The 27,801-nt window shown below is 48.7% G+C and overlaps 1 protein-coding gene across 4 annotated transcripts in view; it reads left to right on the plus strand.

Annotated features, from left to right (window-relative positions):
* Positions 1–27,801, plus strand: part of AGBL4 (AGBL carboxypeptidase 4) — a 1,241,053-nt gene that overhangs the window by 1,147,338 nt on the left and 65,914 nt on the right. For all 4 annotated transcript variants that reach the window (XM_046660687.1, XM_046660683.1, XM_046660686.1 and 1 more), the window contains exons 10-11: positions 128–280; positions 2,214–2,376. In XM_046660687.1, coding sequence (XP_046516643.1) covers positions 128–280; positions 2,214–2,376 — 316 coding nt within the window. The remainder of the gene's footprint in view (positions 1–127; positions 281–2,213; positions 2,377–27,801) is intronic.

Genomic DNA, 27,801 nt, shown 5'->3' on the forward strand with positions numbered 1-27,801 from the left:
AGGTCCAGCTGAAAGGAAATGAATGTGTGTGCATGCATGTATGTGTGTGTGTGTGTTTACTTTCTGGTCCCTTTAAGGCAAGCTCTGTGACCCCAGGCTTGTCATTTGTTATCCTTTTTTTCAACAGAAAACAAGCCTGGAGTTTTATATTGACATCCACGCCCACTCCACCATGATGAACGGCTTCATGTATGGCAACATCTTTGAGGATGAGGAACGGTTCCAGAGGCAGGCCATTTTTCCCAAGCTCCTCTGCCAGAATGCTGAGGACTTCTCCTATGTGAGTCAAGAGTTCTCTCTCAGCCGGCTCCCAGCTCCTTGCTCCCCACCCCATCCTTCCCCCTCCCACTGCCTCCCCTTCTTTCTCCTCATTCAGTTCAATTTGGTTTAACATTTACGGAACACCCACTCTGTGCCAGGTCTGGCGTGGGCGATACATAGAGGTAAACAAGCTGTGCCCACGCCCTCAAGCAGCTCATCGCGTCAGGAGGGAGACGCTTGGGGAAGGTGGTGCTTGGTCTGTCTGATGAGCTGGCATTTGTTTAGTTGATCCAGCATTAGCAGAAGAAACTCAGTGAGCACTGACCACGTGCCAGCCCCCGCCCAGGCTCTGCTTCCACCTACCTCCGAATTTCTTTGTGAGGTAAAATGCACTTTGAATCCCAGAATCTTTGAATGCCAGACCAGCAAAGGAACTGGGAGATTATTTAGCCTGGTCTTCTCTTTACACCTGAGAGAAGCTACAGCCCAGAGAAGTTGAGTATGTACAACAAGGTCACCTAACATGTGGTGGTGGAATCAAAGCAGGTGCCTCCCGATCTGCATCTCTGGGATAAGAAGAGCCTTGCTTGTTTCTGTAGGAATCACTCACTATAGGATGGCCAGCCTTTGTCTTTTCGAAACCACTCCAATTTCAGAGCAGACTGAATCTCCTGGATCCAGGCTCCCTGGGAGGCTGGGCCACAGGGCTCAGAGAGCCTCACAGAGGTGCGGTTTCCAGGGCCTACAAAGGGGGCTCAGTCTGGGAGCTTTATTTCTGAACTTGCCTGATGATGTTCCTGCACTACAGCCCCTGTAAGAGCTCAGGGCCAGGGTCAAGGTCATCCATCCTAGTCCAGTCTCTGTCTCTTCTCTTCTCTGACCCTCAGTCCCAACTCTAAAGTGAGAGAGTTGGATTCCACTGCGTGGACTTCAGTTGTCTTTTCAGATTTGACATTCTAATTGTCTGATCTTCTCCTTTACCTCAAGACACACACACACACACACACCTCTTTCTTTCAATGTCTGTCTATGCATCTGTCATGTTTTGCTGTTTCTTTCTCCCTCTTCCTCTCTTTTCCTTCTTCTCGTGTATCCTACTGAATAAGACACACATTCTCTTGTTAAAACCAGTGTCTCCATTACTTAAGTCTCCATGGGTTAGCATAGAAAGCCCTTCTAACCTCAAGTGAACTGACTCTCACAACTCTATGAAACAGATGTTATTATCACTCCACTTTGCAGATGAGGAAGCTGAGGCTACAAAAAGTTGCCTAACATCTCACGTATTTTTGAAGAGAGGACTGGAGACGCTGACCTGCTTGCTCTTTCCTCTCTCTGTCCCCTGTGATGGGTGCGGTCAACACCCTAGTGAGGAAGCAGCCATGGTCCCTCCTTTCTGGTGATGTTGGACATGAGTTCAGCTGTCCCTAATGGAGGGGAGCATTGTGAAGGAGTGTTGGGGTGTCTGGAGTCACTTAGTCCTGCGTTCAATTCTGTGCTGTATCACTTACTTGCTCCATCTCTATGAGCCTCAGTTTCCTCACCTTCAGGGGCAAAATTACGATACCTACATCAACGGATTATTGTGATACTATGTGGAAAACCATAGGATAAAGCTGAAAGCACTTCCCCAATTTCAGTTCTAGTTACCATCATTATATACTTGCTTCTTGTTTCCTGTCTACTTTTCCTTGCTCCTCTGTCCCCATTCAGATTTCTACAAATATTTGTTAAATGGCAGTTACCGTGCCCCAAGAACTCTGCTGGATGCTTTCATTTAACTATGTTTGTTTATTTAATCAGTCCTCATAATAATCCTATGATGTGCGGTTAATATCCCACTTTTCAGATGAGGAAGCTGAGACCCGGAGGTGTTGTAAGATTTGCTCAAGACCCAAATAGCCAGCAGGTGCCCAGCCCTGATTCTCTCCTCCCTCCTCTGTCTTTCATAGTCGAGCACATCCTTTAACCGGGATGCCGTGAAAGCGGGAACTGGCCGTCGCTTCCTTGGTGGACTGCTGGACCACACTTCCTATTGCTACACTCTGGAGGTCTCCTTCTACAGCTACATCATTGGAGGCACCACGGCTGCTGTGCCCTACACGGAGGAAGCCTGTATCCTTGGCATGTCCCACCCCCACCCCAGCCCTGGGCCGGCCCACATCCAGCCAAAAGTATCCAGGTCTAGCAGGATTTACTATCAGGTGGTGAATAAGGTCTCCAGCTCAGGTGAGAGCTGAAACTCAGATAAGGATGGAGGTGGTAGGTCCTTCTGGTGGCGTCTTTGAATTGTCTTGTTTGTCCCTTGCTCTTCTGTTGGACACCCTTCTCCCAACTGCCTGTGCTTTGCGTCAAGTTCTCCTCAGGCACCTGGGCCCATGGCTTGCCCTTACCATATGCTGCTCCCATCTCTCTCCATCCTCCACTTGCTCACGAGGGAGTGAGTCTTCTGCCATCTAAGGTATGTAAGTGCATGGGCTGGATGACCATCCCGGGGCTGCTGAGGATGACCTCTTCCTCCTCCTAACCCGGAACATTTAGAGCTATATTTTCTCTTTTCACATTTCATCATTTTGTCTCTTGCTCTCTCACAGTCTCGTCTCTCTGCTCACTATTTTCCCTTTTACTTGTCTTTTCTCCCCTGTCCTCTCTCTTTTCTCTCTCCCTCCACTCGTGTTTTTCTTTCCCTACTTCTCATGTCCTCTCCCCGCCCCTTTCTGTTTTCTCTCTTTTTCCCATCCTCCTTTCCTCTCCCTTTGCTTCCCTTCCATCTTCCCTGCCTTACCCCTCATCCTCTGTGCGTCTTTCTCTCTGCCTTTGCATTTCCTTTGCCAAATTTCTTTTCCTCTTGCCTTCTTCATAAAATTTCTCTGAAAACACTCAAGCTTGTTATGATGGAATTAGAGGTTACTTTCTAACTTGCTTCATTTTTTAGGGGTTATTTAGTAATTCTGGTTCCCTGAGTGTTGATTTTAATTTCAAGGTCACTGCATTAGAGTTGCGACAGATTGTGACAGGTTCTGCTTTCCTTTATCCTTTTGTTTTTGGATTGACTCATTTGCCCCTTCCTAAAACTTAGTTTTCTTAGAGAAAGAGTGTTAGTCATTTGCTGCATAATGACATTTCAGTCACTAACAGACCACATGTGTGGCAGTGGCCCCACAGGGTCGATACCATGTGATCGCCTAGTGGCGCATTTCTCGGGACACATCCCCATCGTTAAGTGGTGCATGACCACATAGCTGAAGGAGGAGAAAGAAGGAGGATAAAATTAACTCCGGATATATGCAAATGTTCTCTTCCTGGAAGTAGAAGTGCCCCTTTTAGCCTTTGTTCAACCCTTGGAGAGTGTTTACGGAGTTCCTACCAGACTCTGTGTAGGAGAACATCCTTTCTGGTCATGGCATGACTTAGGACCAGTCCACCCCATCAATTACAGCCTAGTGGCTGTGGGGGGCGGGGGGGTCCAACATAGGAGCTTGGGAGGCAGCATGGTGGCCCCAGAGGGAGGGACAAGAGTAGGTAGGCCAGGTGTGAGAGCAGTGTTCCAGATCCGGGAGAACGTTGCAGAGACCATAATAAGAACTGAGCGTCCCCTGCCTCAGTCAGGCCTGAAGCAGACATCTTGAAGTCTGCTTTAAGAACTACTGGCTCAGCAAGGCCAGTGGAGTAGGCTCTGCTCTAAGGCAGAGGACCCTTGGTTTCCAAAGTCCTGGGCGTTTCCATGTGCCACACTGTACCCCCACCAACACACACTTGATGTGCAGCCCATGACTTCTCCAGGATCTGCTAACTCCTGTAATACATGCATAAGCCACATTCCACATGGCACCTGCTCTGCTCTCCTCTGATAAGGTGGCAAATGACCTAGAGGGATTTGCTTGGAAGAAGAGTCTGAGCACAGACACCAAAGGGGGTTCTGCAATCCTTATTCACAATAAGAAGGGGACCCTCCAAAGTCCTGCATTTAGTTCGTGGTTGGTTTCGGATGTCAAATTTGATGGGTTATCCTCTTCTTTCTCAGCACCCCTCTGACGTGCTTTTGTGTTGGGAGTAAATGTGTTTCTTAGTAGAGTGCCCGTCTCTCGGCCCAGGCCCAAGGTTTCCTCCCCTCGATGCCCAATCCTCACTCATTACAAGTGAACACACCATTAGTACGTGCAGGAAACATACAAGGGCCCTGGGGTAAACACTGAGCAGGAAGGCCTGGCTCCTGACTCGTGGAGCTTTCCGTCTGCTCTGAGAGACAGAAAAGGAAAGAGGCAACTATGACATGGATGGTAAGTTCTATGGTGGAGGACTTGGGAGGGCCATGGGAAACTTCTGTCCGACAAGTGTGTGCTGAGTGTCTGCTGTAAGCCAGGTCAAGCTCTAGGCACAGGGATGTAGCAGTGAATGTACCAACGACAAAAATGTCTTTGTGTGAGGGCAGGAGGGGCCTCAAACATAGTTGGGGAGGCCAGGGAAGGTTTCCCAGTGGGAATGACATCTAAGCTGAGTTTTTAAGATTGAGTAGAAATTAACCAGATTGGGTTGGGTGTGTGGTTGGAGGGAGGACATTGTAGACAGAGAGGGAAGGATGGAAGGTGAGCTGCACGAGCTGTAAGGACTTCAGATGCAAGAGATGAGACTGACATGGCAGGCTCTAAGGCATTTGAATTTGAGTATGAAGGCAATAGAGAGTAATAGAAGAGTTTTAAAAGCAGTGGAAGGCCACTCTGTCTACTGAGGGAAGGATAGATTGGAGGGGGCCAAGACAGTAGCCAGGGACATGCAGTAGGAGGCTGTTGTGATAATCCAGGTGGGATATGATTCAGGCCTCGACAGCGTGGTGCCGGGGAATATTTAGAATGAGGAGCTGAGAAGAGCTGGCGAGTGACTGGATGGGGGTGTCAGCGGGCAACAGGAGCTAGTGATCGGAAGGAGTTAAGGGGGAATAGTGAAACTGCCCACGAGCTGAGCAGGCCACGTTGCTGCTGGAGCCACCATGCCTTGTTGTGTCATCCAGGGAATGAGAGGAGGACCCTGGCGTTGTACCAGAGAAGCTCAGGCCACTTCAACACACGTGAGGGTGATTTAACCTGGTTCCTGTTTGAAATGCATTTGTTTAAACCCTCATCTCATAACAGAGGGAGACTTCAGGCAGACAGATTGTGATCTGTGTTGACTGCTGGCTCCGTGTCCCCATCAGAAAAAGAAATTACATGGTCTGATGGGGACGGCAATATGGTCTGGGAGAAAGTGTCCTCTAGACTGGGAGTCAGAAGACCTGGATTCTGCCGACAGCACTAGCGTCATCAGGGAGACTGCCCTTCAGCGAGTCCTCCAGCCTCACGGAGATGAGCACAGTCACTCTCACAAAGGGACCAAGGAGCTTCCTGCTTTTCTACTCCCTGCTATATTAAATAGAAATACTCTTGAAAAAGTGTGGTGTTATGCAGAGAGAACGGACTTTCTATTCAGACAAATCTGGGTTTGATTCCCGGCTCAGCCACTAACTGGATGTGCCACCTTGGGCAAGTTCCATAACCTCTCTGGGCCTCACTGTCCTCATCTGAAACAAGAGGACATAGTAATACTTAACCTCACTGAGTTTCAATGAAGTTAAATGCAATGATTTATATGAATGTGCGCTGCGAGCTTTAAATATTAAGTGGCTATTGGTGAAAACATTGAAAAGGGTTATGTGACCGGGAATGAGGGCCTGCATTTATGTTAAAGAAGGTAGATGGGGCTGTTAGGGTAAGAGGCCAGTGGCTGTGTTGGTAGGGTTCATGGAGCAAAGGCCTTGGTGGTGTCACCGCAGTCGAGGGCCTTGACCTCAGGACACCAACTGGCTCGCACAGTGCGGGTGTACTGCTGCACGATGGGGTTTTTTGCCTGTCATCTGGAGAACTCCCTTCCCAGCATCAGGGTTCATGAGGCCAAATGAGTTGTCCAGATGCTGGATGTGCATAAGATCAGGGAAGGGCTGGGGGAGGTGGGGAGTCCTGGGGGATGCTTCACCCAAGCCCACAGTACTGTCCTCCTCCCCACCCGCCAGAGCAGATGTGTCTGTCAGTTTAATTTTTCTTCCTGGAAGAGCACGAGCTGAATATTACCAGGGTCTCACTCTCTGACTTCCCTCCTCTACTACATCAGGGAAATACAGCGCTGAACACAGTCACTGATGCTTCTATAGCTGTGTGACCTTGGGCTAGTTACCTCACCACTCTGAACCTGTTTCCCCATTTGTAAAATAAAAATAATAATGCTCACTTTGCAGGGTTATTGGGAGAGTGAAATGATGCCATCTATCTACAGGCCCCTGGCACTGCCTGGCACCCGATAGGTACTCAACAAATGTTCCTCTGTCCCCATTTTTTTCAGCCCCATGCAGACCGCATGGCGTTCCTTTTACTGCTTGAATCATTAACCAAATCATGTGGCTTTGAAGCCAGTATATGGGGTTTGATCGTGACTCCGCCACTATCACTGGGTGGCCTGGAGCAAGCCCTGTCCCTTATCGTAGGCTGAGTGTCTGATACCTCCTACCTCTCAGAGTTGCTGTAGGGTGAAATTATATGTGGACTTGATCTCTACTCTGATGCCTTCCAGCTCTGACATTCTAAGATTTTTTCTGATTCTAAAACCTAAAATTGTTTAATTCCATGCTTAGATGAATTTATGATATCAAGAATCCACAATTCTATTCTTTGGTGAGTCTTAAGATTCAGTAATTCCATAAGCATAGGAGTTTCCAATCTAATAGAGAAAATCAGTACACAAGTGTCCTGCTGATTAGGTCAAGGCAGCAGCTGCCTTTGTTCTTTTAGTTTAGGGGTTCTCAGTCAAGGGTCCCTAGATGGGGTTCAAGAAGAGCCCCTGAACCATCTCAAATTTATGGAAAACTGTGAGTAAAGATGCAGAGTTCATTTTCTGAGAGGAAGACTCGTAACTTTCAACAGAATCTGAAAGGGGGATCCTCAGAGGCTCGTGCTCTCTGTCCATGCCGCGGCGGGAATGCAGCTCTGGTCTCGCAGTCCTGGCTGTGAGTTCTGCTTTGAGTCACTCTAGCTGAGGGCCCTGACCCAGCTGTTTAATCACTCTGAACCTCAGCTTCTTCATCTGTAAAGTGAGGAGATAATGATTATTTACTTCACAGGGCTATTTACATGGAAGAATGCAGATAAATCACTGGGCATACACACCGTGCCATTTATACTAGTTCCCTTGACTTTCCTTCTTGTGGTTTGTTGTTTTTGTTGTTGTTGTGAATTGATAAATTTCTGAGAATTTTGGACCATTCTTCAGCAAACCCTATTTACATTTTCCTGGGCTTAAAAGTAATAAATAGGCTCTGTTCAAACAATTTTTAAAAAGAGAGAGAAAAAAAAAAGCTAAACTGGAATCATAAAATAACCCAGAACTTCTCTGGCCTTTGTTTATGATCTGGTTACAAGCCAAAATGAAATAGCTCTTTGACATAATGGATGAGAAAAACACTGGGAACAGAGACCTTGGGTCCTGAGCAGACTGGTTTCCACACAGGCTTATAGCTGTGGACACCTTGAGATCAGAAGATGCTGGCTCCGGGAGAAGGGAAGGGCTGGTGTGGCCAAGAGGAGATGTGGAGATTTAGAAGGCAGTTCATTGGCTTGGTCTCAATTCAGAGCCTACGAGGCACCTGCACTGAGTCCTCTGAAACATACATCAGACTTTGAAGGTATCATTTATTTACTCATCCATCCCACAAAACTCATTAGACACTAGAAACGGACAGATGAATAAGGGCATGATTCCTGCCTTCAAGAAGGAGGCGGTTTCAAGAGGAGGGAGAAAGAGAAAGAACAGCAGCAGTACAGAGAGAGAAAGGCTCGCGCAGAGGGAAGCGCTGCCAGCTGGGGGAGCACATGGGAGTCGTCTAACCCTGCAGGAGTCAGGGGAGGCAGTGGGAAAGACTTCCTGGAGGGAGAGAAACTAGGGCTCAGATCTCCGGGAGGAATGGGATGCAGGAAGCAGAAGAAGGGGTGGAGCAGCCTTCCGGCTGAGGGAGGCGTAGAGGACAGAACCCGGACGCTGGAGAGGATGTGTGTCCAACGTATTCGAGGGTGGTTGGGGCTATGCCAGAAGCAGCAGGTGATAAATAAATAGAAGCAGAGCCAGACCACGAAGAGAAGGAGACAGATTTGTGAACTATGCAACAGGTATCTTGAACAAGCAGTCCACACAGGGCACAATAACAAAACATGTTTTGTCTCCCATTGACCCTACAGATAGATGGATATGGATTCTAGATCTAGAGATGTAGAAGCTTGGCAGGCCTCATGACTCTCCAGTCACTCTCAGGAAATTAAAATTTCTCTCATTAATTCTGGTCACAAAACAGTCTCAAATCAGTGATGGCTACATCTGGCCCAGTCAAAGCCATCGAACCCCTTCAAAGTAAAACCCTCCCCAGCCTCAAGCTCAGGCCTGTCTCAAACAGGTGCCCGAGGTTGGGAGGGTCTGGCTGACCTCTGCTTCCCTGACTTGACTTCCCGCTCTTTCCCCAATCTGGCTAACCCTAGATGTTTATGCCTCCAAGGTTGACCAGATGAGAGAGAGGAGGAAAGGGGCAGGAAAGGGCTTAGATGACTGGCACTCTCATGAGATGATGTGGGCAACCCTTTGTAAACTTCTTCCGACATGCCTCTCCTGGTGCTGGAGAGATGTCAATGTGGGCAGGCGTGTCTGCTCAGGCCACTTGTCTGTGGCTCCTTCCTTAGTCCCTGCTGATCTGGTGGTTCACCTCGTTGGGGTCACCAGCCCCCCTCCCCCTTAGTGGGCCTCTCGTCTGAGGGTGAGCTGAAGGTTGCACAACTGGTTTTCTGGTTTCCTTTTCCAAGTCCAGCATGGTGGTTTCACACCTCACTTTGAAATGTAGGATCTATAGTCTTGGGATCTCAGCTGAAAGCAAGACTAAGACAGCTCCAGTTTAATACTATGTTCCAATAGCTAAGAGGTAGGATTGAGTATTTTTGGTGATTGCTTGGCTGTGGGGGTAAAGGAAGAAGTGAAGAAAGATGCCTAGGGTCTTGACTTGAACAGCGTGGTACGTGGTGGGGCCAATCGCTTAAATACAGACTGTTGGAGGAAGGGATTAGGGAGGGAGATATTTTGAGCTCTGTTTGGCATGTTTTGAGTGCAGGGGGCTCATGTGACATACAAATGGAGAAGTATGGTAGGCAGATGGCTCTATAGGCCTGAATTTCTGGAGAGAAGCCTGGGCTTTGGGTCGACTCATAATAGATTTTTCTATAAGGTACTAGGGTACTATAGAGTCATAATGAAGTGATTTTCTTGGTGAGCACAGTCAAGGTAGGCTGCCCCTTGATGAGCTGGTGAAAAGAATGCAAGACTGGGAGTCAGGATCCCAGTTCCAGAATGGCCTTGTGCCTCTTGCTTTCCTCACAAAGCTATATGACCTTGGTTAAGTCACTTCACCTCTTTGGCCAAAGCCTGATAGTAGGTAGACTCTCAGTGAATGCGAATGAATGAATGAATGAATGAAGTGAAAGCAGTCCTCACCAGCATCTACTGGATGGCTCATTAATAGGGCAATGAGTGATGTGATCTGTGGTGCTCAGAGGAATTAGCAGCTTATGTGTGTGGGGGCAGGGTACTGCCTGGATTTCTTTCCTGGGGAGGAGGCTTCACGTTTTAGGTAGAAGGCAGAAGAGTAGGAAGCGGTCAGGCCTGAGCTGTTGGAGGGCCTGTAAAGATACCTAGGTACTGCCCAGTTCCCGTTCATCCGCCCCGGAGCAAGCCTTTGTTGAGATTCATAAGCCAGAACTGCTGCAGTCAGAGGGCACTGGGAAGTGAAGGCTGAGCTGGCCTGAAGCCTGTTGGGTTTATTCTCTCCTCAGTGCAGATGAGCACTAGAGTTTGATCTTTAAATGTGAATGCTTACTGAATGACTGGCTGAATGAATGAATGATGAATAGTAGGAGTAGTGATGGTGAAATACTGGGATATGCTTCATGGAAGCATGGGATGTGCTTCATGGAAGGGGCAGGGCCCCTGTGTTGGAATATTGGCTTTGCCTCTAACTTGCCATGTAGGTTTGGGAAGTTCTGTTCCCCATTCTGGGCCTGAATTCCCCTTTGTCCAGATTTGAGGATGAAATGATATGATCTTCGTGTTTATTTCCAGATGGATTAGATAGATAGATAGATAGATAGATAGATAGATAGATAGATAGACAGAGATAGACAGACAGACAGATGTAGAAAGAATCATTTGATTTTTGGCCTTTGAGATAAGTACCTCCATTTTATACATAAGGAAGCTAAAGCCCAGAAAAGTCAAATAACATGCCCAGGGCTGCACAGCTACTATGTGGGAAAGCTGGAATTGAAACCCAGATCTGTCCGGCTCCACAGTACATGCTCTCTCGGTTGTGCCTGGTGGGCTTGTCTCACCTTCCTCCCTGCCCTGCAGTCGCCCAGGTTCCCTCCACATCCTGTAGGACGAAAGCCCTCTCCTGAACCCCAACGAAACTGGGACCCACCAGCCAGCTGCTGCTTGTCCTCCAGCCCTGCTCTCGGTGAGCCCTGCCCGCAGCCTTGACCTGTTTGTGATCCCCGACACCACCCGCAGCCTCTCTCTGCAGTGCCCGAGCTGGGCTGCACTGCCCTTTGAGAGCCCTGCCTTGGCCCTACTGCCTCCCACCCCCAGGTCAAAATGGGCCTCCTGCCCAGGCCTGGAAAACCAAAATGCCGTCACCTTCCCCCAGCCTCCCCCATCCCTCCCCAGATGAGGTTTCTAAGGGTTTTATCTGCTGTTGTCAAGTTTATAGCCATAATTCGAAATGCTGTTAATATTACTGACAGCAGAGAGCTACAAATTACGGAGTTGTAAAGTTACTTTATGGTGATAACTGTCAGCTTTCACTAGCGGCACTGCCAGGCTCCATGGAAACCAAGCGGATGATAAAGAGAGTGGATATTGTTTCAGGATTATGGCTGTTAGCTGGCGGTCAGAGAGATCCTGGCTGGTTGTTAAGTATCTTGAACCTGTTTGTTTATATGTATGTGTCCTTGCACACTTAGGTAAGCACCTACTTGTGATCTCATCCTCTTGTTGTCCAAATGTGGGGAGAGCCCCAAAAGTGGAAGGACTTTACCCAAGATCAGTTCCAACCTGTTGCAGATTTGGACCTAACTTTGACCAGCTCAAAGGACAGTGAGAGGGACTGTGTGCCACACTGTAGATGTTTAATAAATAATTGTTGAATGGATGAATGCCTGGAACACTTGGAGGGCTTAGGCAATGTTAAAAACAAAGATGTTGAATAATTCCTGCCTTTAGAGTAAAACAAATAAAACGAAAGCAGCTTTGCAAGAACTGATTTGGAGAAATGAGGTTTCCTGTGTCATAAAACGGTTGAGGCATCTTAGTCGACACCATTAAGCTCTATATTGGTCAACAAAGCGAATGAATCCACCACACACAGTCCTCCTGCCAAAACTGATGCTGACCGGCTGCTTTAACAGAAGCAGATGTTGGGAGTCAGGAGGAGCTGGCCTTGCTTTGTCCCACTGTGTCATCGACCCCTGGAGCCCTGTGTTCATTTCTGGCTCCACCGTGTACAGGACATTGAGAAAATGGTGTGTGGCCTCTGGAAGACTAGGATGGGAAGGGAACACAGAGCTGGTTTACCAGCTGTCCCAGTTTGCTTGGGCCTGAAGGGTTTCCTGGGACAGAGGACTTTCAGTGATAAAACCAGGACAGTTCTGGGCAAACCAAGATGGTTGGTCACCCCACCCAAAGCTATGACCTGTGAGGAACTGGTAAAGGAATTGAGGATATTTTCCTTGGAAAGAAGACATTTGGAGCCTACATATTTGCTTTGGTCAAATTTCTAAAGAGCCATCATGGAGCAGAGGGAGTAGATCTGTTCTATGTGGCCCTAGATGTCAGATCAAGAGCCAGGGAGAGGCAGCTCCAGTTTGAACTTCTTTCTGGGAGATAAAGAGAAGGCTACACTTATTAAACACCTACTATGTGCCAGGCCCAGGGCTTTTGGGGATGCGAAGATGAGAGAGAGGTCATGGATCTGCCTGGAGAAGCTCCCAGTGTGATGGGGGAGACAGGCAAGAGAGTGACCATAGTATGGTGTTGTGACAGAGGGAGGCACAGGAAGCAGTGAGAATCAGCGCTGAGCCGAGCCTTGGGGGTGCCAGGGGTGGGAGCAGCTGCTGCAAGAAAGGCACCCATGTGAGAGCCTTGCAGGGAGAGAGAGCAGTGTGTGCAGCATCCGGAGCACTGAGAGAGCTGATTGCACATGCCTGGGCCTTGGGGTGCAAGTTGAGGAGTGAGAGGTGATGAGGCTGGAGAGGGCTGTGGGAACCAGGCAGTGAAGGGTTTGTGACCCACAGCCACACCAGCATTTCAGGGAGAGCACCACGGCAGCGTAGGAGGGATGGGTGGATGGGGCTGGCTGCAGATAGGTGAGGGCAGCACAGAAAAATGTCGCGCCACCTCACCAAGTAACATTCATCTGTCCTGCCTGCTTCCCACTCTTTTCATCTTTAAAAGGATGTCCTCCCTGGGAGACTGGCTCTGAAGTGAGTCAAAGGATCCCCTTCTCCCTGATTCCCCTAAATAAATAGGAGTTCCAGTTTCTCAGATTATCCCATGTGACCAGAGGTTGGGGAGTATCTCCTGCTGGCATCATTGTGTCATGGACAGTGTCCCGATGTGAGATTCATGAGCTGTGGACTTGGTTAACCTGGTCTCTGCCACTGACTTGCCGTGTGATCTTGAGCAAATCGCTAGCCTTCCCTGGATCCCACTCTCCCATCTGTCAAATGAAGGGTTTGCACAAAGGGCCTCCATCCTCCAGACGTCCTTCAAAGAGTCTGTTTAACTCGGTTCTAACTCACATTTATTGAACATCTGCTGTGGTCTGGGCACAGTCATCCCTAGGATTGTGACCTCTGAAGTCATGGGCCATTCTCTACACACCCCCCAGCCCTCCTTTTCTTCCTTAAAGACCTGGAACCAACACCTCAAATCTCACTTCTCAATTTGGCAGGCTGCATGCCCAGCCGAGACACTCTGCCTGTCTGGGGTTGCTTATCCGTCAATATTTTCCTCAAGATGATAAATGTCCTGCCAATAAGAGGAGGCAGCTGCCAACTCTGTCTGAGACAAGGGCCTTTAGCTGGGATTGTGGCCGTGCTTGGCTTGTTGATGTGTCTCGAGAGGCAGGAGGTGGGAGTCGTGGCTGGGAGGATGAAAGATGAACTTAGAGGGAGGAGGGGTCAGGGCCACTGCTCTCAGTCTGTGCAGATTCGCCATGAGTCAGTGGAGAGGAGGGAGGAGACAGAAGATGCTTGGATTTTAGTTCGGAGCAAAATATATTTATGGTATTTACGGAGCTCCTACAGAATGCTAAGCCCCGGGTGGACCTCAGGAAGTGAACGGCACTTATTAGAGCCATCATCGTGTTTGATCCCCACAACAATCTAGAGAGATGAGTCCTATTATCTGTATTTTATAAACAAGGGAGGTGGATTTCATCCCTGAACGCCTGTCATAAGCCGTGACCAGTCGGAGGGTCAGGGAGGCTCCAGGAGTCGATGGAGGAGGCCCGTCCAGGTGACACAGTTTGGTAGTGTTCGGTGGTAGAGCAATACCCTCCAAGAAGCTTGAATTTGTTTCTTCTAATATCAAATCAAATCTGATTGCCCCAGTAGAGGCCACTCTCTTTGACGAAACCAGCCGCATGGTTGAGGAGACGTAACTAACAGATGCCATCGTTCAATAATAGGGTGAAGAAGAGCACAGCCTTTGGAGCCCCGCTGATCTGAGTACAGATCTTGGCTCTGCTGTTTACCAGTTGTATGACCTTGATCAAGTGACCTAATGTCTGTGAGCCTCAGTTTGCCCGTCTATAACAACGGGGATTATGATACCTAACTCGTAGGTTTGTTTCAAGTAGATGGAAACATAAAAAAATTCTCAGGTGCCTAATAGATGACCTGGAACATGGAGGGCACTCAGTGAACGATAGCATTATGATTACTGTTACTAGTCAAGTACTGAACTGGGAGAAATCTAAGTAATAAATTGCTGGACCATCAGGAAGAAATGACATCAGTGCAGGCTGGAGGTTTCATGGAAACTTCCGTGAAGGGTTCTTAAGATTCCTAAGGTGTTCCAGAGATTCTTAAGTAGTAATCTTAAAAGTATGTTTGGAGTTCTCAGATATACTGACAGAGTCAGACTCCATTATCTGTACTCATGTGCACGATTCTAAACTTTTTATCAGGACAAAGTCATTAATGGTCAGGCTCAGGGCTCAGTCCGTGGTCAAGATCTGTGACTAAGGCCAAGACTCAGTCTGTGACAGGTTAGGTATTTGGTGCTCAGTTAGAGACAACATATGTAAGCCCGCCTTAATTCTGGTATTGAGGAAACATCATGATAGAGAGTCAACTTACTTGGGTTCTCATCATGGAATGTTAGAACTAGAAAGTATAGTGATTTTAACTTTTTAATGTGCTCACAGACAACTGGCACTCCATCTCTGTGCCTCAGTTTCCCATTCTCCCTGTTGTGCCCACCTGGTGAATAGTTGTGCGGATCAAATGGCATAGTGTGCAAGAAATGGTTTTGCAAGTTAGCAAGTTAGTCCACCCTGTACTCAAAGAAAAGATGAATTCTTGGTGAAGGGGAGGAGGATGAGGGGGTACAGGGAGAAGCTGGAGGCATGCTGCCCTTCAGGACAGAAATCTGGAATAAGGTAGAGGCAGGGACAGGGCCAGAGCAGACATGGGCCGGTGTAGAGGCAGCCAAGGGGGACCCAAACCCGTTCATTGCCCATCCCATGTCGAAAGGGCTGTGCGTGGGCACCCGGCTCCATCAGAGAGGTCCTGGTAACCCGCCCACCTGAGGAAGAGGCTGGCCTCGCCTCCTGGCTCTCTGCCTCTTGCTGCCTGCCAGGCAGGGACCACCAGCTGCAGGTTCGTTGCTGTTGCCTGAGGTTGAAGTGCCCTCTCCTGGCCCCTGGGGTGCATGGCTGCCTTTGAAAGTCTAGCTTCCTCCCTGCAGAGGATTGGGAGGCTGCCAAGTCCTTTGTCTGGGCTGGGATCTGAGCTCTGGGGGGCAGAGGAGGGAGGGGCACATCCCCTTCACTTCTCCCAGGTTTCTCTCCTGCATGGACACCCCTCCCCCCACCTATTTCTTCCTTCTTCTCTCTCTCATTCTCCCTTTTTCCATTTCTCTTTTTTGATTGTCTGTTTGACTCTCTCTCACACACACACCCATGCTCACACCATCTCTAGTGTGCCCTCTCTCACCTTCTCCATCTGCCAGCTTCTCCTCCCCCCAACCTCCCTCTGCCCTTCCCTCTCTTCCACTTTTTCTTTCTCTCTCCTTCTTCCTCCTTAGCTCCCTTCCTCTCATAAGCAAAACAGTGGAAGTGTTTTGCACCCAAATCCACATCTGACTCTAGTCTTCTCCATTTCCACCATCTTAGGCAGGTGCTCGGTGCTCTGACACCCTAACCGATGACGACGATGGAAGGAGGTGGCGTGTGCAGGGCGAGCAGGAGGCTGGTTGCCCCCACTGGGCCTCAGCACCCCCTTCCCTTCCTGTCTCCTCGCAGCCCCACTTTGCTGGCCTGCTTTTCTATTCTCCCTCGCCTTGCTTCCGCAGTCCCCCCTCCCCTCTCTCCCTCCTCCTCTTTTCCCTCTCCACATACCTCAGTTCAGATTTAGATTCAAATACCATTTATTGAGCTTTTCGGGAAAGTGGCGCCTTGACCTTCACCTTGAAGGAACTGTCTTTCAGGGATCACTTCTCTCTCTTCTGCCTCCCCAAAGGGGTACAGAGCGGCTTCCTGATGAAGCGTGTGATCCAGGCCTGTGAACTGAACTTAGGGCCAACCAGAGGGTGTCAGAATGTCAAGGGGAGTCCCCTTTCTCAGGGTGCCCTATGGGGAAGGTTTGTGGTGAGGAAGGAGTCAGCCTGGGGTCCAACATGACATCCTGGCATATATGTGTGTGGGCCAGTTATTTTCATTTGCTTACTCATTTATTTACTATTTGTATTAATTCCAACAAAAGCCCCTGCCACAATAAAGCAACATAAAGCATTTCCCGGCTTGAGCTCTTAAGGAAACATCTCACCCCGGGACTGGTGTTGCGGGGAGTGACCTCTGGCCCCCTGAGCATTCCTTCAACGTATGCCAGCACCAGGGCCATGAGGCCGCCTCTCATAGTGTCCCCTGATGAGAGCCAAGGGCACAATCCCAAAACACACTCCCCGCTCGCAGCTGTCTGAAGTCTGGCTGGCTGCTATACTAACACAGGCTGCTTCCACACCGTCCTTGGGGAATGTCGTGTCTCAACCGAGCTACAGAGAAGCCAGGACAGCCAACTGGTCCAGGCTCAGGCAAGGGCCGGGGCAGTAGGTGTTTGAGCCGGTCTGGTGCGGTGGTTAGGAGCCCAGGTTCTACAATCATACGGATCTGGTTTCCAATCCCAGCTCTGCCATTTCTAAGCCCCAGGAAGCTTTGGGCTAGTTGTTTCACCCCTCTGGACCCCAGACTCCTTAGCTGCCAAATAGTGATAATGGTGCAAACCTCCCAGCAATTTTGCGAGGTTAAATGAGAATGTTTGGAAGTGCTTAATGACCTGACTAGCTGCTAAGAAGGGATGGTAGCTGTTATTACACATTACAATTCTGCATGACCACTTTTTGGAGATCCCAGTAGGTCAGGGATCTGTTGAGTAGGAGGACGGGAGGCCCACTGGTTAGAGGCCAGACTTCCTGCCTGGGTGGAGGACCACACAGACACGTGCAGCAGACAGCTAGTTTTAAAGCAAAGGGGATTCTTCCTTCAATTTCTCTTACAAGGAAGCTGGGACTGCAGTCTGCCCCTACTTATCTGCACTAAGGGCGAACTGGAACATCCCAAACTCACTTCCCCTTGGCCAAGCATTTTAGTAATAATATGTGCAACAGGATAGTCCCGGGATTCCAGGCATGCACAGCATTTAAATCATGAGGAAGATATCTGAGTCTTGGAAAGTTGGGAAGCTCTTGAGAGAAAGAAAATCTTTGCTGATGGGCCACCACGTGCCAGGCTCTGTGCTAAGGACCTTGTTAGCTTAGTTGATTCTCACAGTAGCCTTACGAAGGAGTCACCATTTTTCTCTTGCAAACAAGAAAATGTTGGCTCAGGATATTAACTAACCTGGGGTCACACAATTTGTCCTAAGCAGGGCTAGGCTCTGACTCCAGAGCCCTGTCATCCCCCAGCACCTGCTGCACTCCTGTTCTCGCGTCCAGACAGCTGTGAGACTTTACCCACCTCATTCCACCCCACCCCTTTCCAGCCCTCCAGGCCCCACCGCTCCTTGGGGAGGCAGCAGACCACCAAGCCCTGGCAGGGCAGACCCCTCTCTCCAAATACGCTGACTCGCACGGTCTCTCCTCTGCTCTGACTGAGAGCTTTCTCTTGGCCCGAACTCCTCCATACCTCCTTACCAGAAGGTAACTGTTGAGGGAAAGTTACTGGGCTCTGCTGAAAGTCATTTTTGGATTCCAGAGCAGGACAAGTAGGAACAATGACTTCACATGTGCATGACTAATTCAAAGCACTTTAATCTTCCAAATGTCAGACTTTATGGTCAGCGGCTGTTCCACAGTGAGCAGTGGCACTGTGAATATTAAAACGCTAGAATGGTGGGGCATCAGGATGGATGGGCATCTTCGTAAGGGCAAACAGTCTCCAAGGGTGACGGCTAGCGCTGCAGCCAGCTTTGAGGTACAGTCCGAAACACAACGTCACTGTACGTGATTGACCACCTAAGGTTAGGATGTTCTAGGTACGTGCACACGTTAGCATGGGTCTTTACAACCCTGAAAGATAGACATTATGGTCCCTGTTTGGTGTGGGAGCAGGGAGAAGACTGATGCTCCGAATAATTAGGGGATTTGCACAAGGTCATGTAGTCAGCATGTGCTCCTGCTGATTTTCATACTCTGTCAGCCTCTGAAGCCCACTCTGCTGCTGCCACATCAATTGCCTACTGCCTTCATAGCTTTAAAGCAATGAGAACTCATCCATGTCAGATCCTTCAATGACCTAAGACAGATTTGGAACAAGTAATTAAAATCTTACTTCATGTAACCTTATGTCTGTGTCAAGAAACAAGGCCTTAGAGAAAGTCCATTGGGTTCCGGCCTCCCGGAAGTCAGGGGAGACAGGCTGGAATCCAGCCTACCAGAAACTTCCTGTGTGGCTCAGGGACTTCATTTTCCCTCTCTGGGCTTTCATTTTATATACAAGTGTTAGTGGGATTCAGGCAAAAATAAATATTTGCCAAACACCTGCTCTGAACCAGGTCCTGTGCTGGACTTTGGGGATCAAAGATGAATAAGACATTTCTTCCTCCTTCAAGGGGGCAGTTGGACTAGGGAGTCGCTAACGTCCTTTGCTGTTCAGATGTTCTATGAACTCATATTGAAAACATAAGTACAGATGATGGGCCAAGGGCCTTTGACCCTATTCAGTGTCTCTTAGATCTGCCGGAACCTAGACACAGGGTTTTGAGCTATGCTGCAGTGGGCCCAGGGTCAAAGCTTACACAGAGACCAGTAGGTCCAGGCAGAGAGGCAAGTGAGCACGTAGAAACCCAAAGGATCCAGACACTGGGCATTCATTTATTCCATTATTCATTCATTTATTTGGCAAGGAGTTTCTGAGCACTCCTTCAGTGTCAGGCCCGTACTGGGTGGCTGGGGACACAGAAATGGGTCAGGTAAAGCCCCTGCATTCCAAAAGTACAATCTGATGGAGAAGTTGATTTGCAGACACTACAACTAATGGGCATTCTAGGCCAAGGCCTGGAGACATGACACAGCATGCTGTGTTCAGGAGCTGGAAAGTCTGGAGTTTCAAGGGCCAGAAAGGACTGTGTGTGGGGTCTTCTTCCTTGCCCCACTGATGCTGGGTGTATCTAGGTGACTTGCTTTGGTGAACCACATGCCAAGAGAACTGACTCAGATGGAGGTCCTCCATGTGCCTGTGCAGTTTGGCCTGGTGCTGGCTACTCCAGTGATCCACCAGGAGAAGAGCATGTCGCAGGCAGCCACTGCCACGTCCCCCCAGCCCCAGGATGAGCACCGGGGAAGGCAGACCCGAATCCCACCTGCAGCCCACAGCCAAGTCAGCCGAAACCCCACCTCCTAGATCAGTCAAACCGGCCACCTGCAGACCGAAGAGAGAATGGAAAAAATGGATGTTGTTTAAAAAATAGATAAAATTATTATGGGAGGGAGTGCAAAGAGATGAGGCTGGGCAGAGGGCTGGGGGCCTGGTCTCATGTGCCCTACTGAGGAGTGTAGGTGCTGGTTGTTCAGAGTGAGGGATGACACGATCAGACTTGCAGATTCTCAAGGCATAGAGAGAGACAGCAAGCACAAGACCCACTGGAGTTTGAGGGGCCAAAGAAGACTTCCCAGCTGAGCTTTCCTTTGGGTCAGCCTGTGAGGAGCGCAGCATCTTCTATGCGCCCAGCTGAGGGGGAAAGCGTATCAAAGAGATCCCCGTCCCGAGTACTTGGGTGGGTTATTACCGCCACACCAAGGTACTGATGCCTCCGCCCAGACAGCCTCACAAGGCCAGGAGCGACCGGGCCCCGGCGCCAATGACTTCCAGCAGAAGGCAGCTCCTCACTGCTTCCTCCACTGTGCAAACAAATACCATCATTTTCTCTGGGTCACAGGATGAAAGATCCAGAAGCACTGGCTTAGCGTCAGAGGTCCGGGCCCTCCCTGCCCTGCAGAGGACATGCCATTGGCTCTGACCTGATTCCCTCCCACATAGTCTGTCTCTTTCAGGCCCCAGACATGTCTGCCTTCTCTTGGATGGTGGGCAGGGAGCAGAGAGCCAGTGTTGCAACTTCGCATCCATAATATACTGTCTGAGGATTTTTATTACCCTGTCGAGACAAAGAGCAACGGGATGTATTTAAATTCAGGACCAAACCTACTGCAGCATCCTGTCTGAATCCTTCACAGCAGCCTCCGCTCTAGCTTTGAGAGCTGCTCCCAGACTGGGCGTCTCTACTGGGCCCCGTGTCCCCACTGCCTCCTTCTCCCTTCCAGTGCTGAGCACCATGCGTGCTTAGATGCTGAAGAAAGGACAGAGTCAGGGAGGTGGGCCCAGACTGCTCCCAGAGCTCAGGAACGTCTGAGAGCAAAAGGGCTGGTGCAACTGGGGACGAGTTCCTGGAGGTAATGGGCCTTGATAGTGAGAGTAGCAGGCACAGTGGCTCGCAACTTACAGGGCTTTCATGTACACAGACAGGATTGCTATGAATCGTCTCAACAACCCTGTGAAGGAGGAACAGTCACGCCCATTTTCCAGCTTAGAAGACAAAGGCTCAGTGAGGTGCAATAACTTGACAGAAGTGCACGGCCGGTAAGCAGTCATGTCAGTCAGGATTCTCCAGAGAAACGGAACCAACAGGATGTGTCTATAGAAAGAGATTGATGTTAAGGAATTGGCTCATGTGATTATGGAGGCTTCAAATCCAAAATCTGCAGGGTGGGCCAGCAGGCTGAAGACCCGGGGAGGAGCTGATGTGTCCAAAGGAGCCTCAAGTCCAAAGGCTGCTCATTGCAGAATTCCCTCTCGCTCGGGGGAGGTCAGTCTTTTGTTTTCTTCAGGCCTTCAACTGATTAGATGAGGCCCACATTATGGAGAATAACCTGCTTTTCTCAAAGTTCACAAATAATCTTATCTGAAACATCCTCACAGAAACAGTCAGAATGATGTTTGACCACTTCTCTGGGCCCATGTCCCAGCCATGTTGATACATAAAATTAGCCATCATGGGTGGGGCTTGGGTTTGATCCCAGGTCTGTTGGCTTCAGATCCTGAACTTGACTACATCAGAGCACCCAAAGGGATCTGTCCTGGACTTTAAAGAAGAAGAATTGGAAGGGGTGGCGTTTAGTCCAGCTTAACAAGTATTTATTGAAGGCCTTCATTGTGTCCAGCTCTATTGATATTGAGATTCAAAACAAAACATCCACCCTCACAGTCTAGTGAAGGAACTTACAGACTAGTGGTGAGGCAGGAAAGGCATTCTGGAGAGTGGATCGTCATGAACAAAGGCTCAGTGGCAGAACTGAGCATGTTAAGAAACTGGCCTGTCTGGAGTGGTGAGTTCACACAAGGGAGGCTTAGGAACTAAGTTGGAAAAGTCCTTTGTGGCCAGATCGTAGAAAGCCTCGAGTGCCATAGTACTAATTAGGAGTTTTAGCTTATAGGCAATGGGGAGCCAGAGAAGGTTCTTGAGCAAAAGAATAGCATGAGGAAATGACTGTATTAATAGGAAGAGCAGATGGTGTATATAGGAGGAGATAGAAAAGGGGAGCCAGGTCAGTTTACCCTGGTCCAGTAGGTACTTCCCCTTGGCGTGATTTTGGGAGCATTGTGAAATCCATACTTCATCCCCCAATTAAGAAAGAAACAACCAGCAAGGGCTGAGAATTTCTCCTACCTACTGACTTCCCAGTAAAGATGCAGAATTAAGGAAGGGACTCGGTTAAATGCCAGGCACTGCCCTAGGTATTGTCCCTCATTTAATCTCAAAATAACCATGTGAAGAAGAGAAGCATTATTGTTCTCATTTGACTGATGAAGACACTGAAGATCAGAGAGATAAAGTAACTTTCCCAAGGGCACACAGCTGGTGGATGTGGGGGTCAGAGACCTGACTCAGCACTGTCTGATTCCACAGCCTGCACTCTTAACCACTAAACTGCATCCAGGGTGGGGTTGGAAGGGCCATGGATGCTTGAGTGTTGTAAAAAGAGAAGAGCAGTCAATGGAGAGGCAGAGAGAAAAAGCAAAAAGTTGAGCAACCAAAGACCATCTTTTGAAGACTATAATACCTTAGCAAGGCCTGATTAGGGGTAGATGCTGGAAATGGAGTCATATCTGGAAAGACAGAATCCGGAAAGACAGAATCTCCAGCTGGGGGAGAGCTCAGAAGAGATGGTATCACTTTCCGGAACCCATCTCCAGTGAAAAGCCCACCTCCATTCACTGTGTTTATGCTGGCACAGGGGAAAGGGGTCATTTCTTACTCTGAGCAGGGCCTTCTGCTGGACTCTTGTCACCGCAGCCATCTAGTCCATCCAGAGTTAACCCTCCTATGCTACAATAGAACAAGTTCCAGGAGAGGGCAGCGATTTCCTGGTTTGCTCCCATCTGTATCCATTGCCTTACCTGGTGGGAGGCATCATCTGCTGTAATTAGGCTTCATTAAAATGCTGATTAATAACATCTTGCCTGGGCCAGGCATATTGATAGGATTGGCCCAGTCACTGTAAATGTTAGTGTTCTTTGCAGCAATTTACACACAGTTAACACTCCTGCAGGGCCCGAAGGGGAGGAGACAGCAGAGGCTGTGAAAACACCCCTACACGGGGGAACCAGATGCAAGGAGATGGCAAGAGATGGAAGTGGAGTCTGAACATGGAGGGCCTTGTGGGACAAGCTAAGCTCCTAGTCCAGGTTGCAGATGGAGCGTCACCAACTGGTGACCAATGGCTGACTCCTTCCTGCAGGTGGTGAATTTGGCCAGAAAAATGTTTGCTGGTTGGTGAGGTGGTTTGTTGGTTGGTTGAATTCTGAGTTTGAGGGCTTTGGCGCATGGCCTTTACTGTCTAATTTGCTACTGCTTCCCCTGCTGTTTCATACTTGTCATTGCGCATATTTACGTTACGAGCTAACCCTCTGAAGGCATTTGAGTTTGTGACCCTTGTGTACCTGATGGATTAGAGATGAGATGGTAAAATAACATGTTAATAGTCAAGGGAAGTGTGCAAACATAAGCACACACACAGAAAGGCACAGAACAAGAGCGGGGTCGGTTAGGTATTGCAGGGGCCAGACGAAATGAGGAGGAGCCCAGAGGTAGAGACAGAATGGGGCGTCCGGGGGCCCCCATGTCATCTAGTGTGGTTGGAGTGTGAGTACAGAGTGGGGAGTGGGAGAGGTGGATCAGGAGAAAGCTGAGGCAGGAGGCAGAGCCTAGAGGGAGGCCTTGAATGCCACGTTTAATGGGCTTGGACTTGACTCAGAGAAAGTATGGGACCCATTCAAAAGGGATTTAAGTTAGAGAGGGACATAGTCATATTGGCATCTTAGAAACGTCTCTCTGGCAGCAGTGATAAGAATAAATTGGACAGCAGCGAGGAGAGACCAGAGGCTGTTTCACTGATCTAGAGACGTGGCCATGAGGCCTGCACCAGGGCAGAGGCAGTGCGAGGAAGAGGAGGAAAGACGTGGAAGTCATTTCTGAGGTAGACTCAGTACGAGATCAACTGGTTTCCTTCCTTGAAAGAGACAACAGTACCCCTGGTTGATCATAGGCCTGGCTGTCGAGTCCATTGGGTTTACAGGAGAAAGTACACAAATGCGGGAATGTTGATCTCATACCTGACCTTCTAAAGAGAAATCAAGCCTCGCGGGAGGACCAACATTCAGTGTGAGAAGGGAAGAGCAAAGCTCTGGTTTGGGCCTCTGAGTCTCTCCTCTCTTGGATCTCACCATTGCAGACAAATTTTGCCAAATTTTATACAGCTTAACACTAGGCTTCCCAAAGATCAGCTACTTTCCGAAAGATATTCGTGGTTTGAAGTTTTTTTGTCATATATTTTCTGTGTTTAAGAACTTTCTTCTTTTCTCTCTGTGCCAATATGATTACTGTCTATCTGTAAATCACCTTTTCTTTTGTCTCTCTCTCTTTCACTCTGTGTCTGTCTCTTTCTGTCTCTGAGAATTTCTATGTCATTGCGTGTTGTTTCTCTCTGTTTCTCTTCCTGTCTGTTTTCCTCTTTTTCTAATTTCCTCTCTCTCTCCTCCCATTCTGTCTCTTTCTCTCTACCTCCAGTTCTGATTAGACAAACGACTCAGAGATGAGGTCAGTCTCTGCCTGGTGGCTAGGCTAATTGATGGCTGCTATAGAATTGCCTAAGGAGGAACTCTCGTCATTAGCAAGAGATGGGTTGCCTTGGCCTGCAACTAGGAAACCTTTGAAATCCTGCATCTAAATTGCCATTCTTTTGACTGCTGCTAGTGATGCTAATTAGCTGTGTTAATTGGATGTTTTGATATTTGAAGAGCAAAGCAATCCAACTCCTTCCTTGAAAGCCAAAATTATTAATGAACTTGGCAGCAGCCTTGGCTCTCTTTCCAGAGTGGGCACAGCCAAAGATTTCGGGGCAGGGGAAGGGGTTGTTCTGAGGAAGTATCTCGCCTGTTCCTGGGGAGAGGGAGAGGCTGGGAAGCTGGCTGTGGAGTTTCCCAGTGGTGAAATCACACAGTGGGATGGAGTTGTCTCAAATCTGGAGATCTGAGACCAACATGAGGGACGTGGCTCTGATCTGCTGTTGCCTGCTGTGATCCAGGGCAGCTGTGTTCGAAGTTTTGCATCCCAGTGCCCAGCACAGCGCCTGGCACACAGTTAGAATTTAACACATAAGACTGAGTGAATAACCAACAAGAGCGTTGATTTTGAAATTGGAGTCAAGGCCCAGTTCTACCACTTTCTACCTTGATGGTTTGAGCAAAAGTTACTTCACCTCTCTGGGTCTCAAATCTCCTTCCAACCACATGTTAGTGAACAGTTCTGATAAGTATAATTTTCTCTACCTTGCCGTATTTCATCACTGCTTTATCATCCCATCTCAAATGGTACCTGGTACCCTGCCTGGCTACCCTGCCTCTTAATCTGGCTTGGATTAAAACAATGTGATTACAGCTAAGGAAAAGATGGGTACAGAATTCTGTGGGAACAGAGAGAACAGAGCAACTAAGCAACTAATTCAGTCTTGAGGAATCCGGGAAGACTTCTTAAAGAGGGCAGATTCCGAGCTGGATCTGCATGGATGGTTGAGCGTCACTGAGAGGACAGGCAAGAGCGGGAAAGAGAGGAAGGCCTTCTGCCGGAGCCTGAAGGACCGTGGCTGTGGAAGAGCATCTCACTGCTCTGAAATAAGAGGCCTAAGTGATCGCTTTTTAAGGGAGAAAACTATAATCGAGGGCAGGAACAGGAATCTAGGAAAGGGAAGGTTGGGTGTAGTGAAGGAGACGGAATATCTCACTCACCGTTGGGAGGAACTTTCTTCAGGAACCAAGCCCAGAGCCTGCAGTCTGGTAAACTGGCTCTCGGGACATGTTCAAACACCACGAGGACAAGCCCAGCTCCGACGCATCGATCATGAGTTCCAAAGACCCTGCGCAAACATTAACGAGGGAGCACTGTATCTTAAAAGTGTTGGTAGGGCTCATCTGATCTAGTCTGCCCCTTTACTAGGAGAAGGAAAGAAGGAAAGAGAGAGAGAGAAGAAAGGAAGGAGGGAAGGATAGAAGGAAGGAAGGAAAGGAAGGAAGGAAAGATAGAGAGAAGGAAAGAAACGAAGACAGAAAGCTTTCTTAAAACCGTAATATTCAGAACGACTCCCACTTTACAAATGTGATGCTCCTTCTGTGCATACCTCCATTTTGGCACTTTCACTTTGTATTGAAGGATCATCAGAAATTTAGCAGGTAAAGAATTTTAGAAGACATCACATGGGCAAAGACATGAACGCTAATGGAGCATTGGGAATGACTAGCTCTCGAGTCTGGCCAGGGCACGTGGTCAGTACGGGGGAGAGGCTGGACAGGCAGGCGGAGGCCAGATCACAAAAGGCCTTTGTTCCTGGTAAAGGAGATTGGAAATTTGTCCTGAAGGTAATAAGGAGCCTTCTTAAGGTTTTAAAAACAAAGAACCACACAATGTAGAGATGTTACAACAGCTCTCTCTGATGTGCTTTTTCATAATGCCTACTAGACTATGAGCCCTTGAAAGGAGCTGATCATATCTGACTTATCTCTGTGTCTTCAGGACTAAGCATGGTGTCAGGAACACAGTAGGTGTTCATAATTGTTGGCTGAATAAAACCGAGGTGGCTAAACTGATACTGAGAAGGGAAATGACTTATTTAACATCACTGTGAAACCAGTGGCAAAGGTGAGCCTGACCCCAGGCCAGAGCTCCTGCAGATATATTACTAGACCATATATCCCTGGAGACTAAGTCTCAGTGATTCAGGCTGTTTGGATTTGAGTGCATCCTGTGTGACATGATCTAGGGGCAGGGTGAAATACCCCTAGATCTCCGTCTGTAGTAGTAAATCTTTTCCCTCAGAAAGTCCAGAACCATCCATACCCAACCTCAAGGAGCTCGCTGGCCTTGTGTAACCTCACAAGACCCCCCCGATGTCCCAGGCCAGATGTCCTCTCCTAGACAACCCATTGCCATTATCAAATATTTAAGGATCACCTATCGTGGCCCAAGGCCTGGGGTACAGAAAGATGCGTCAGACACCATTGTTGTGCTCAAGAACCTACCTGAACCTGAGAGCCTCAAGACAGAGCCAGTCGGTGCCTCTCATATCCATGGTGCCCACCGTACACTGGCTCAAGGAGTTGATTGAATGATTGAGTAAAGGAACTTGAGGAGATAGAGAAGAAATGATGCCATATATCTTCTGTCACCACGTAGAAAGCCACAGGCATCGTGAAAGAGGAATGGAGTTCAGAGAAGAGAGTGCTCCCAGGAACAAGCTCCAAAAATTGTGTGAAGGGGGTGGTGAAGTCTAGGCTAAGCCTTGAAGGATGACCAGGACTGAAACGGAGGTAGAGAGAGAACATGAGCAAAGGCACAGGCTCTGTCAATAGTCACTCGACAAACGTCCACTCAGTGTCCACTCTGTGCCAAGTCCTGCGAGGCCAGTGGGGATACCAAGCTGCCTCCCAGAATTTACAATCCCAGAAAAGAAAGAAGCAGGAGGGAGTGTGTGTGTGTGTGTGTGTGTGTGTGCATGCGTTGGGGGTAGAGGGAGGAGAACAGTGGTATAGGATTAAGAGAAGAGTCTGGAGGAGACTACCAAGTTGGTTAGGATATAAAATTTCCCATCACGTTAGACCTTTATTCTCTACTGGCTATAAAAGGTGTTTGATGCGGAAGGAAATAGAACGAGCACTTACCGAGCTCCTGCTACATCCCAGTGAAACGTGCTTTACGCACAAGATTATTTAATCTTCTAAACCACTTTGAAGTAGATCTGCGCATCCTCATTTTACAAATGAGGAGGCCAAGTTTAAGCAACTGTTTAGTGGTGGAATCTTTGTGACTCCAAAGTCCTTGATTTTTTTATAGTACCCCATGCTGACCAGACAGCATGCTCATTCTAAACCCTCTCCTTGTGCTCTGGTTGATTGTGTGTGTGTGTGTGCGCATGGGAGTGCATGTGCCTGCTCACGTTTGCCTGCATACAGGTACCAAGTGTGGGCTAAGGGAGGTTCTGATTACTTCCGTCCAATTAATGCTCTGTTCACTCTTGCTGTCTCCTTGTGATTAGAATTAATTGCTGCTGATTACACTGTGTGGAAGGGAAAGGACAGTCATCAGCAGTTCCGCTTCGGGGATAAAA

The sequence above is a fragment of the Equus quagga genome, chromosome 5 (genome assembly GCF_021613505.1).
Source record: "Equus quagga isolate Etosha38 chromosome 5, UCLA_HA_Equagga_1.0, whole genome shotgun sequence".
Lineage (NCBI taxonomy): Eukaryota > Metazoa > Chordata > Mammalia > Perissodactyla > Equidae > Equus > Equus quagga.